Source organism: Perca flavescens, chromosome 6 (assembly GCF_004354835.1).
Source record: "Perca flavescens isolate YP-PL-M2 chromosome 6, PFLA_1.0, whole genome shotgun sequence".
NCBI lineage: Eukaryota > Metazoa > Chordata > Actinopteri > Perciformes > Percidae > Perca > Perca flavescens.
In genome coordinates this window covers 15,238,396-15,250,800 of record NC_041336.1, presented here as the reverse complement: position 1 = coordinate 15,250,800, position 12,405 = coordinate 15,238,396, and the positions used below count along the sequence as shown (strand labels likewise).

General features: G+C 42.2%; 2 protein-coding genes across 5 annotated transcripts in view; one reads left to right on the top strand and one right to left on the bottom strand.

Annotated features, from left to right (window-relative positions):
- The first annotated feature begins 231 nt into the window (after positions 1–231).
- cited4b (Cbp/p300-interacting transactivator, with Glu/Asp-rich carboxy-terminal domain, 4b) lies at positions 232–3,144 on the top strand. The gene is made up of 2 exons (XM_028580528.1): positions 232–484; positions 1,394–3,144. The coding sequence occupies exon 2, from the start codon at positions 1,403–1,405 to the stop codon at positions 2,234–2,236; it is 834 nt and encodes a 277-aa protein (XP_028436329.1). The 5' UTR covers positions 232–484; positions 1,394–1,402; the 3' UTR covers positions 2,237–3,144.
- Positions 3,145–10,192: 7,048 nt separating this feature from the next.
- Positions 10,193–12,405, bottom strand: part of LOC114557122 (polycomb protein SCMH1) — a 25,499-nt gene continuing 23,286 nt past the window's right edge. For all 4 annotated transcript variants that reach the window (XM_028580431.1, XM_028580434.1, XM_028580433.1 and 1 more), the window contains 2 exons: positions 11,068–11,201; positions 10,193–10,884 (listed from right to left, as the gene is read on the bottom strand). In XM_028580431.1, the coding sequence (XP_028436232.1) occupies positions 10,765–10,884; positions 11,068–11,201 (254 nt within the window). In that variant the 3' untranslated portion in view covers positions 10,193–10,764. The remainder of the gene's footprint in view (positions 10,885–11,067; positions 11,202–12,405) is intronic.

Sequence of the window (12,405 nt, the reverse complement as noted above, 5' to 3'; positions counted from 1 at the left end):
TCTATCTATCTATTTATCTATCTAGCTATAATTTGTATTATTCAATCACAACAGCAGCAGTTATGAAGACATACAAGATGTCCAAATTTTCTTTAAAAAAGAAACAGTGGGGAGGAGGGTATTTAAATTGGCTACTGTGTCACAGCTCTCGAACAGCCCTTTTTTTTCTACGCCCACGCACAATTATATTAAGTAGGGCCAATAGGAACAAAGAAGAGGCAGGACCGAGGCTCCACCTCTCCCCGAGTGCCTTCCTCTGAGCTTTTTAGATGTACATAATCCCTGAGTTGACCCAGAAAATAGGCAGTCGTTTCAAGATCTGATGCGGCAGTCTTTGTGCACACCGTCCCCGCTTGAGCATGAAGCGTAACCCTGTGGAATATATACTGTAATTCAGAGGAGCTTTGCCTTACAGAGGAAAACTGTTTAAATAGACGGAGCCGAGGCAAAGTCGCGCAACTTTGTGAAAACGTAGCGGATACGGGTAAGTGATTTTTATCGGATTTATTTGTTGGAGAAATTGGGGTTTTGGTCTGTGGTGGTCTCCGGGGCTGCTGCTCCATTGTTTGCATTCCCTTCTTTCAAACTCGAGATTCTAACCAAATTAATAATATTAGGCTACAGTGTACAAGATTATTGAATACAAACATTTGATCGGCAGCAAGTAGTCGGGAGAAAACCGAAGCCTTTGTTGAATGTATGCCTTGTTAGAAATGTGGTGATTCAGCTGTTGGGTGATGTTGCATGATGTCAGTGTTCTTTGTTGCAACCTTACGTGCGTAAAATGTAACCGATTTGTCTGCCTCAGCTGGCATGCAACATAGATGGGGTTTAAGCAATGCATTACGCGATGCACGCATTTTTCCTCCGTTTTGTCGATCCCTTCGTGCATGAATTATCCGCATCTAAAACGCACCCAAACAATGTATGTTAACCTGTAATTCCGACCTGGGCGTCCATTCCTTGGCACAAAGAGGGGAGGCTTTAGGAGGACTAAACACACGAGCAAGATTTTTGCAAAACTAGCGTGCAGATTTTTCTTTTTACGGAAGCGTTTCGTTGGTTTAACTTGATAGGTGGAATTGTGACATTACAAGGACAATTGTCTATGTGTGTTTTCAGTGAAATTAATTGTGTGGTCACTGTAAGAGAAGTCAGTTGGCTGGGTATGAAATTGGTTTTAGCCCCAGCAGTGTACAATTTCTTGTATTACACATGACACCGTCAACACAATGGCTGTGTATCTTAATAGTGCTACTGGTTCAAATGGACCGCTACATATGCTCATGTCAGCCTTGATCCAGCTGCACATCCCCATAAAATGCTTTTACTGCTTCCAAACATCTTGTCTGCCCTTCGCCATGTTCTAACAATGTTTCCTCTCTTTTCGTAGACAGGAGGCATGGCAGACCATCTGATGATGCCCATGAACCACAGCTCAGCGGGCGCCAGTATCCACGGCTACAGGATGGGCATGAATGGTGGCCTGCAGGCAGGTCACCAGCAGCATCCCAACCAGCAGGGCATGCGTGCGCTGCCCAATGGCCAGATGATGCACTATGGTGGTGCCCAGGCCAACATGGAGACTGCCATGAGGCAGCGACAGGGCATGGTGGGTGGACCCATGAATGGACAACTGAACGGGGGCCAGATGGGTCACCACCAGATGACATCTGGTAACATGATGTATAATGGCCCGCCCCAGCAGCAACAGCATCACCCTCAGCAGCAGCAGCATCACATGCATCCGCAGCAGCAGCAGCAACAACAACAACACCAGCACCAGCAACAACAAGTCCAGCACCCACAGCAGCAGCAACAGCACCCACAGCAGCAACAGCACCCACAACAGCAACAGCACCCACAACAGCAACAGCAGTTCATGAACGGAGGGTTAACGTCCCAGCAACTCATGGCCAGCATGCAGCTGCAAAAACTAAACACCCAGTATCATGGACACCCACTGGGGCCTATGGGTGGGAACCACATGGGGCCCGCGACCCAGTACCGCATGAACCCAGCCCAGTTGGCTAACATGCAGCACATGGCCGGACCGGCACTGGCCCTGAACGGCATGGACGCAGATATGATTGACGAGGAGGTTCTGACCTCGCTGGTCATGGAGCTTGGCTTGGATCGGGTCCAGGAGCTGCCAGAACTCTTCCTGGGCCAAAATGAGTTTGACTTCATCTCGGACTTTGTCAGCAAACAGCAGCCCAGCACCGTTAGTTGCTGAGAGGACCAGATTTGCCAATGGGCGCAAATGGAGACAGAAGAGTGAGAATTGTCCAGGGTGGATGAAGAGTGCTCATCTCTTCACTTTTTATTTACGGAGCACCTCCCTGTACAACTAAGCCCAGTTGCGGCAAGCGGGGTGCACAGAAGAGAACTCTGGATATCCACAGGGAACACACAGTGCTCGAGTCCCGCATGTTGTAGTGGCCAGAGGGTGGCTGCCTTCAAGGCCGAGTTCCACTTCTCCCATTTCCTGGACATGAATGTAATAAAGAAATGCTGAAATTCTTAAAAGCCACTCTGAACAATGCTATGACACTGTGTAGCCTCCAAGCCTGGACTCCAAGACAGTTTACCAGTACAAAGGTGTATTTATTTATTCCTATCTGAGAAAACTGATTATAAAGAATAACCACCTTCTCCGTTTTGGGAACCAAGTGGTTTTAATGATTTTTTTTTTTTCTTTCTTCTGAGAGTAAGATGGGGGAGACAATTTAAATTAAGTTCTCTGCTCATGATTTTTTTTTCCTCATTCTATTTGGCCTAGAATTTAAATAAGCTCAGATGACAAGGTCATCTAAAAGAGAGCCTGGGTTTTCTATCATAAGTCAGGCACGATAGAAGTACAATGTTATCTCATTCGAAGGGGAGCCTCATCCAGATCTTTTGGTAAAGTGCTGCCTTTTTAGATGTGATGTTCTCAAAAATCTACTGCTTTTACTGTATGAAGCTGTATAACTCCAACATGTCCACACTGTTGTGTTCTATTGGAGATGTAGAACCGCCTTAATCACGCAGATTCTTATTTATTGGTTGTTTATATTGTCCCCTTTTTGTGGTCAAGATGGGGGGATGGTCTTTGTGAAGGGGGTTTTGAGGATCAATAAAGATGGCCTGGATAGAAATGTGGCCTGCTTTTCCATTCATTGCACAGTTCTTCCCCCGGGCAGTGGAGAGCTAGCTAAGTGCTTAACTTAACCTGTGGGTGAAGGTAAACCTCAGCTTGGGATGGAAACGTTTAAAACTGATACACTATGCTTTTTAAGAAGTATGTGTGTGTGTGTGTGTATATATATATATATATATATATATATATATATATATATATACTACACACTACACTACACTACACTCCAAATCTCCTATCTTTTCCTTTTTAATTTCCTATTTTCATTGCTAATAAGACCACTGATAGGAACATGATTGATTTACGGTGAATGACATGTTTCTGCTGGTTAGCGAAAGAGGACTTGTGTGATATGTCAGTGTACATCTAACATGACATCTCAGGTAGTGATAGCCTAATGTGATTTACTATTCAACCTTTTTATCTTGATGCTTATCTAAGCAAATGCCACACACTGACATTATAGGTGGTAAGAATGTTTACCATAATGGCAGGATATTCATTCAAAGGTTGATGGGCTTACAAAATCAGCATTTGAATAACACTGGCTTCTCTACAGCACAACAAACATTTGTTTCTTTTCTGTGTGTAAAGAGTAATGCGAGTGTGTGGTTGGGGGAGGTGAAAATGGCCAAAGAATGCTTACCTTGATGGGGGTTTAACTACACTCAAAGCTTGTAAGCCCGGACTTAAAGACAGTGCTGCTTTCCCCCCCGCTCTCCCAGTGGATGGTCAGAGAAACTACGGGCTCTAAATAATAACAAATGACTTGTGCAAATTCAGAATAACTCCTGTCTAGTCTAAGCCACAGCCAGTTGGAGGAGTGAAACAATTTTCCTCATATAATTGCATTCATTATGAAATGAGGGTAAAGAGATTCTCTGCGGTGACGGAGTTTGTTGGATTGTTTTGTGCCTGCGGGCTATGAAAATGCTTGATTGAGGTCATGTTGGGAATGTCATCACCGCGTCTAGCTTTTCACATTGTCAACAAAGGCATCTTTAGTGAGTAACAAGGGGAAAATGAGAGCACTGTTGCTTGCAAACCAGGAATAGCGTTTGTTGATTGCTCAATTTTTGAGTCAACTCTGCTCTTAAAGCACCCTCATCTCATTTATCCAATTGGGTTAAAGGCTGATGTGCTCAATTTGAAAAACGGTATCGGTGGATGATCCAAACTGGAACATCCTGGCCTGAATGCGGGCTTGTTTCAGAGACTAGCTTAAGGGTGTGTGTGTGGATTTTCTTGGCTTTGCACTGTCAAGAGAATGGCTCATAAGTAGGCCAACAGCCTTGGCCCAGTGCCGATCTGGTGAGATGGTCTTCTGGTGTGTGGCACATGGGGCATGCTGGCACACTGTCAGAACTCTGTCTCCTCATATATCTCATAATTGTATGCTGCACTGTGAGCTCCTTGTTTAGCCCCAATTAAATGCAGAGGTTTAGTTTCTTGATTGTGACTCCATAGACAAATGGTTAACTATGCTAAACAGCCCTGTTTGCTCTCCCAATCCCTTGTTATGACTGCTGCCTGCCTCATAGAGGCCAGTCTAGACGCATGCTTAGCAGGGTGGGACACTCTGAGACGTTTACAGTTACTTCTGTTCTTCTTACTCTCTTGTTTTCAGCCCACCCACCGCAACTGCTCAATAGAACACTGTCTTCCTGTGGCACCTTGCTGGTTTCTCAATATAAGTCAGAGACCAAAAGCCACATTCTGATAGAGAGGTAAAGTGAAAGAGACAAGACATAAGAAAGAGAGTGAGAGAAAAATGTAAGGATCTCTCCCAGTTTACAACTAGAAATTAGGTGGAGGGATTTTTTTTCTTCTAGTCCTCGGGGATTTCTTAGCTGGGTTTTCCCACAACACTTTTATGATTCCATTTAAAACCCCTTCAATAAACATCACACAAGGTAGGCTAAATGCAATCTAGGTGACATTCCTCTCTTCTGCCACATATCTGTAGATGAACTGTATATGTCTATGCATTGAGCACTGTCTAGTTGTCTTTTTCTAGGCTTTGGTCCAGCTGGTGCCAAGCCTGAACTCATGGTAATCTCAGGCCCTAGCGCCAGTGATGGATAGGTGGTCATTTGCTGTTGTCACGCATGGCTAGGTCTTCACATGCGTGCACACACTCACTCACAGCATCCGCACACAAGCTGATCAAACAGGCTAACAGGGATACCTCAATATCAGTGTGAAGTCAGGGAAGGAAAGGAGAAAGGATTTATGTCTCATCTCTGGTCATTGTGATCCTTACACCTACATAATGTTGGTAGATTATGGTGGATCCATTATTGGTGTAAATGAGAAACTCCCATGAGTGATAGTACATCCAGAATATATGAATTTATAAAGATGTACTGGAAATGTGTTATTTCCAAACGGTATGACTAAACTGAGCGTTACCTTTCGTTGGAGTGCTAAATCTGGGATTTAGAAAAAGAACCCCCCAGTGTGAATAACTATAAGCGAAAATTGCAATACACAATGGAAGTGAGAAAAAGAACTCAAGTTTCCCAGATGAGTTATTTATTGACAACAAAGGGCATGTTTCTATCTCTGTGTGTGAATATGGTGAGAAGAGGGCACGTTTTAACTTGTCCGCTCCAACAAGAAAGTTTGGAGGTTTTTGGCATGTTTTGTGTTCACCTTGTGCATGTGTGGTTGTGTGTAGTAGTTTGCGAGTGTGTGTGTGTGTGTGCTGGCAGGGGCTAAGGTTTATTCATTGGACATGTTGCTCAAGCTGAACTTCCTGATTTTCTAGCTGAATAGTCACCTTGTATCTCCACCTGACATACACTCCTATTGGATGCTACTCGTCTTCTCTCTCCTTGCGTCAACTTCCCATCACAAAAACACTTAACATAGCACATATATTTCAATGCAACAGGCTTTCTCTGGAAAACATCAGTTGTTGCGCTGTTGGATTCTGCTCGCGGGCTTTTAGTAAAGCCCCGCATCTTCTGAGTAACAAAGCAATATAATCACATCACACTTGTTTCCCAGAGCCACATAGTTTAGCTGTGTCTCAGTAGTTTTCCATATGATCCTGCTGAGGAGGCTTTTAAATTCAGCCGTGTACCTTGTGCAGAGGTAAGTTGCTGATTTTGGCATGTCGGGGCAGGTGACATAGAGGTTGCCTAGTGACTAGCAACTCCTCCGCCGACCCCCCCTCCCCAAATCTGGGGTTGAATGGTTTGCCAGCTCTTTGAAGTCGAAGGAGAGGGTGTAAATAATTTATTTTCCTGCACACAGCTGACACTTCTCCGTCGAGCCGGCTCAAACACACCGAGGTGTCCCAACAATGTCTAACGGTGGTAAATATTTAAGGGTTGTGTGATTTACACGGTTGAGCCAAACTGAGCAGAGCTGCAGCTTCGCAACAGTGGCAGGAGAGTTAACCTTAGTGTCAGCACATACCCAGTAGAGCTGGGCCCTTGTTAAAATGTTTGTTAGTTTGTTAACTGCATGGATTACCAGATGGAAAGGGGTTTTAATCACGTTATTCAAACTAATTCAGTCATGGAAATAAGCTTAGATTGCCTCTCAAACTCCTTTTTATTGTTATTTTAGTTTGATGTGTTAAAACCTGCCAAGCAGATTACAAGGAGACAGACATTTAACTGCAACATTTGTGCAATGTAATACAATCTAAAACAATATGACCCGCTTGAAGCTTAAACGTTGACAGTGTGTCAGCAATGGAGCTGCAACGATTAATCGATTCATTGATTAGTGGTCAACTATTAAAATGAATTGCTAACTATTTTGAGAATCGATTAAAATTCTTTGAAAATCTCTGATTCCAGCTTCTTAAATTTGAATATTTTCTGGTTTCGACACTCACTCTATGACAATGAACTGAATATCTATGAGTTGCAGACAAAACAAGACATCTGAGGACGTCATCTTGGTCTTTGGAAAACACTGATATTTTTCACAATTTTCTGACATTTTGTAGACCAAACAACTAATCCATCAATCGAGAAAATAATTAACAGATTAATCGACAATGAATATAATCGTTTGTCTTGGCCATAGTCAGCAAGATATTCTTGTCATGACACCTTACTGTACAATATAATATAATATAGAGGTGAATCTGACAGTCTCAGTAAAGATTGAACAGCATAAGCTTCACAAAGGTATTATTTTGTGGCAAGGCTTTTTCAGAAGTTCATACTATTGTGGTCACCTGTACTGGCAGTTTTATTTGCCTCAGGCTCGTTTAATGTGAGCAGGGAAATTATGTTGGCTTGCCCGGGAGGAGTTACACGTTTGTAGGTTAGAATAGAGTGAAACAGTATTAGCACAGGCTATGTTCTGTACACAGTGTCTTTGTGAGCAGAGCTTTAAGCCTGCGTGCTAATCTGGTGACAGTGGCAAGCACATGCTACCAAAGAGAGTAACAGGCTATAGGCTGGGGGTGGAATTAATACAAGAGCAGTTCTTGTGAGGCTTTACAAGTGCTATCTTGCCAGTGAAATCTCCCACTATAATATCAATGTGTTAATGCCAAAAAAAAACACACAAGTCATATTCACCTGTGTATTTGTTGGTTTTCGTGTATGTTTATGTGTAATCCGTGCTTTTTATTTTATTGGAATCGTGGATGGATAATACCCACGCTGCCGTGTGACCAACATTTTCCTTGTAGGAAAATCCTGACATTAGCCGGCCCACACCATCTGCAGGCACCAGGCTGACGGGGTAAGCGTGTTGGGGGTGAAGGCTGTCAAGTTGTCATTGTTTTTAGCAGATATTATCTGCAATTCAAAAGTCACTAGAGACAAGCAAGCAAAGCATGGCAGCAGCCTCATTTATAGAAGGTAATGAAATCAGATTTTAGAAAGATTCATAGCTAAACCTGGTGTCATGTATAACATACATAAAAAGGCTTTGGGTGTACATCCCTGAGAAGTTATTGTTCCTCTGATGTGTGATCACATTATCCCTTTCCATCCCTCATTATCTGGTTATATAAACCCTCAGAAGTTTTGTTCTACGACTGACCAATAACAGACAATGGTTTGTTGTTGTGTTGTAGGAACTCGCTGCATTGCGAAATAATACATTTTAAAGATATAACATATATAATACAGATAGAATATAATATATATAAATAATAAACAGTAAACGGCAGCAGATGGTTCATATCCGGAGTAACAGAAGTGTGTTCGTCCCAACTCTTGAAGCATTTAGATAATGCACTTAATGCACAATCTGGAAACATGTTTCAAAGATCAACCTGACAATGAAATTCAAATAGTCTTTTATAACTGAGGGCTTCACAGACACACCAAAACCTGAGGCCAGCAGTACCCTCACCACAGAGCACCTCAACTTGCAGCCCAACAACATGCTGGGAATTCTGGTTTCAGCTGGAGAGAAAGTAGTGAACTTAACACCTTACTTTTTGTATTGTTTCTGTCTAACTGCCCGCACTTGTTTTCAGAGTACAACCAGACTGGCTCTGCAAAGAATACGGTATTTCCACACCAGAACACGACACCTGAAGCCAAGACCCGAGAAAGTCGTTTTTTTTCTTCTTACGTTATGACTGATCAGCAACCCGCAAAACTTCCTTTCATACATACTGAAACTGTCTCGCTGATCTATTTAGTGTATGACTGTTGGGACAAAGACAGTGGATGACTCAGGAGCCCTGCACAGCATTGTTGGTAAATATAAGAGGCTGAATTTCCCCAAAGTACCTAAAACCATTGTATGTCATAACAGTTAAGATAATCTATCTTGCCTCTATGTTTTCGGACAACCCAGCCAGTCATGTTGAATATTCACCTCAATACTTAAAAGACCTCTGCCTGTTGCAATATCAGCAGCACAAGAATGGCGCTCAATAAAAAAAAATCACACTGTAGTGTTAGGTGCTAAAGTAAAAACTCACTCCACAAACACAATATGCAGCGCAAGGAGCTGTTATTTCTAGAAATAGCACTGGCTTCATGCACAACACTTTGGCTACTATTACACATCAACAAGCACAGGCATCAGCCACTAGCTCGGAGCTTGTCACATGTGCCTGAGCAGCACAGATTGTGAGAATGTGTCATATGCTCACACACAGAGCAATGCATTCATAGTCATCCATGTCAGTTAGAATCAGTGGGTTTGGTCACCGTTTTCAACCTTACGTGATGCGTGTTCCTGTTTTCACTAGGAGGATGTGGTTAGATTTTCTGTCTTGTGCTGAGTTGCTTCAGTAGACACAAGTCATTTTTCGCCCACAAGCCTAATAGCCCACTCATGTACTGACACAAACAATGACAGCAACATTTACCAGAAACAGCATGAACAATAGGTTGACATAATCATAAAAGACAGGTTCGTTAAATAATGGAGAATACATGAAACACAGCAATGCAGGAGAAATACTGACAACGGAGCAACACAATAATAACAACCATATGATCTTTACGTGATGTAGAAATATCACTGGGTGATCATGCTGAGTCTAACAGATGGAGATATGGCCACCCATGGCAGTGCATGTCAGTGAGTCCCAAGGAGAAACAGCAAGGAGAGAGGACTGCAAAAAGGTAGACGAGGCTGTGCTGCCCTCTGTTGGTGAACTAGTGTCACTACATAAATAAAAAAATGTAATGGCACTAAATATATTCTTCAAAATCCAATTCTTAATTAATAACTTTAACTCAGTAGTTGGCATATAATAAGTATATCTGAAAAGGTCAGGCACAAAAATATTGTACTGATTAAAATAACAAGTGAACAACAATGTAGTGAAAACAAGATCACAAATTGTGCCTTAAAAAGGTTGACGTTGCAGAGCAAAAAGCACAGAAAAAAAGAATAAAACCAACTTCTGAATTATTATATATTTATTGAACAATGTTAAGTATGATAGGGCTCTCCACGTAGGAACTCTAATAATATAGTATAAAAATTAAAAAAGTACAAATAACAAAGACAAGACAAGGCATTGTAAACAACATCCAGAATAAGAATAAAGAAACAGATTTCCATATGGCAGTATTTTCAGAATAAAGTGTTTTTTTTTTCTCCTTTCTTTCATAAAGCGTGTTTCTCCTCCTCACTATTAATATTGTCGTAGTTGCAAAATCGTGCCTCAAACTGAGACGTTAACCAGAAGCATTCCCAAGTAACGGGGATGAGAGTAGCGTTTTCTTTTCTTCCTTTAGGATTCTTTTAGCATATCCAACATAAACCGTTGAACAGGGCAAAAATACAAGTCCATATAGCCATGAAGTACAAAATATGAAATGTACAAAATAAATGTAACATAATAAAAGCCGGCCAAAAAGCCTTTTACAGTTAAAATGGCCACATATAACTTCAAGTTGTACTGAAATGCAAAACAGATGGCGGACAAGTCGGTGATCCTACGTATCCCATGCTGCCTTAGGGCTGGATTGTGCTACACAAAATAAACATTCCTCATTGGATGAGGCCAGGACAGGGGTATGGAATACCAGATATGGTGGTCTGATGGAAGTTGCTACATGTAAATGGTCAGTATATGTCCAATATGCAATGCATGACATACTGATCTTAGAACAGGGAGATGGGGTTGGAGTTCAGTCCTTTGGAAGGCTACGGCTGGTCGGCTGACCTCCTTAAGCCCGTTTGAGCTTGTCGATATGGAAGGTGAGTTTGAGGGCGGGGCCGAGCTTCAAACCCATGTATTTCATCATCATGTCACTACGCAGCAACAGGAGGGCTTTCCCGTCAATCTCCTGTAGCAGAGAGATCGAGGGAAAATTGTAAGACTTGTTTTTTAATTTTGCAAAGCTATCCACCAAGTTAAACACAAATCAATGTCTAGTCTAATAAGTGTATATGTACTTAAGTTGAAATGTTCTAATGCAAAATACAGTATGTATGTCTAAGCATCTTTACCATTATGAGAGAATACATACATGTTTTCTGAAAAGGTCAGCGTGTGGTGCCAGCACTGGGTCGATATCTCTGATATACTGCCTGACGTCCTCTACTGTCCACAGGTTGGGGTCCTGGCCACTCGGCCTCGGGCTCTCCCGGAAACTACCTGAGCCTGAAAGTGCAATCCATGAAGACAGTCAATTCATTGGGTGTTTCATCGGTCTATGCTATTATGTTACTTAAATCTTTCGCAATTAACCATTAACTCAACAAGCACTATAATAAACTCTAGCTTGTAATACCAAAATACAATTCAGAAAAAATACAACATGTTGATAATAGGCCAATTTAAATGTAACCTGTCAAATAAATCAGACATCTGCTAGTCACTGCTACCTGTGCTGATATGATGAAGTTGTAATTCTTTTCGAAAAAGTAACTAAAGCTCAAATTATACTTCTCACCATCCGTCTGACTGCAGGGGCCTGCGTGATGCAAATTTGCCTAAGTCACTGAGGAACCCAAAAGTTTAGAATCATGTGGACCAACATGTTTGACCACATCCATGTCACAGAATGTTGTATAAACAGAACACTACTGTTTATGGACTATATCCGCTCCTTTACACACACTCAGTAATTCCAACTGTCTGAGAAGTTTGGAAGCTTTAAAAGGTCCCATGACATGGTGCTCTTTGGATGCTTTTATATAGGCCTTAGTGGTCCCCTAATACTGTATCTGAAGTCTCTTTCCCGGAATTCAGCCTTGGTGCAGAATTACAGCCACTAGAGCCAGTCCCACAATGAGCTTTCCTTAGGATGTGCCATTTCTGTGTCTGTAGCTATTGAGGAGGAGAGAGGGGGGGCAAGGTGGAGTGTGGGGGTGTGGCCTTGACCAACTGCCACTTTGCTCGTTTGAAAGCCATGATGTCATTCTCTCATGGGTGGGTCAAATTCTCTGGGCGGGCAAAGCAGAGAAAGGGGAGGTAACCTTGCTCCTTATGACCTCATAAGGAGAAGATTCCAGATCGGCCCATCTGAGCTTTCATTTTCTCAAACGCAGAGCAGGATACCCAGGGCTCGGTTTACACCTATTGCCATTTCTAGCCACTGGGGGACCATAGGCAGGCTGGGGGAACGCATATTAATGTTAAAAAAACTCAGAAAGTGAAATTTTCATGCTATGGGACCTTTAAATCTGTAAGCATTATTCATCTTGTAAAGATGCAACAACGTTAGTTCTATTATTCACCTTCTATAAGATGTGACACAAATCAAATGTATTATTATCAGCCTTAAAAACTGTATTGGTTCAAACCTACTTACATTTGAGTCAATACGATTCTTCTGATTTTAAGGTGCACGTTTAGACAGACG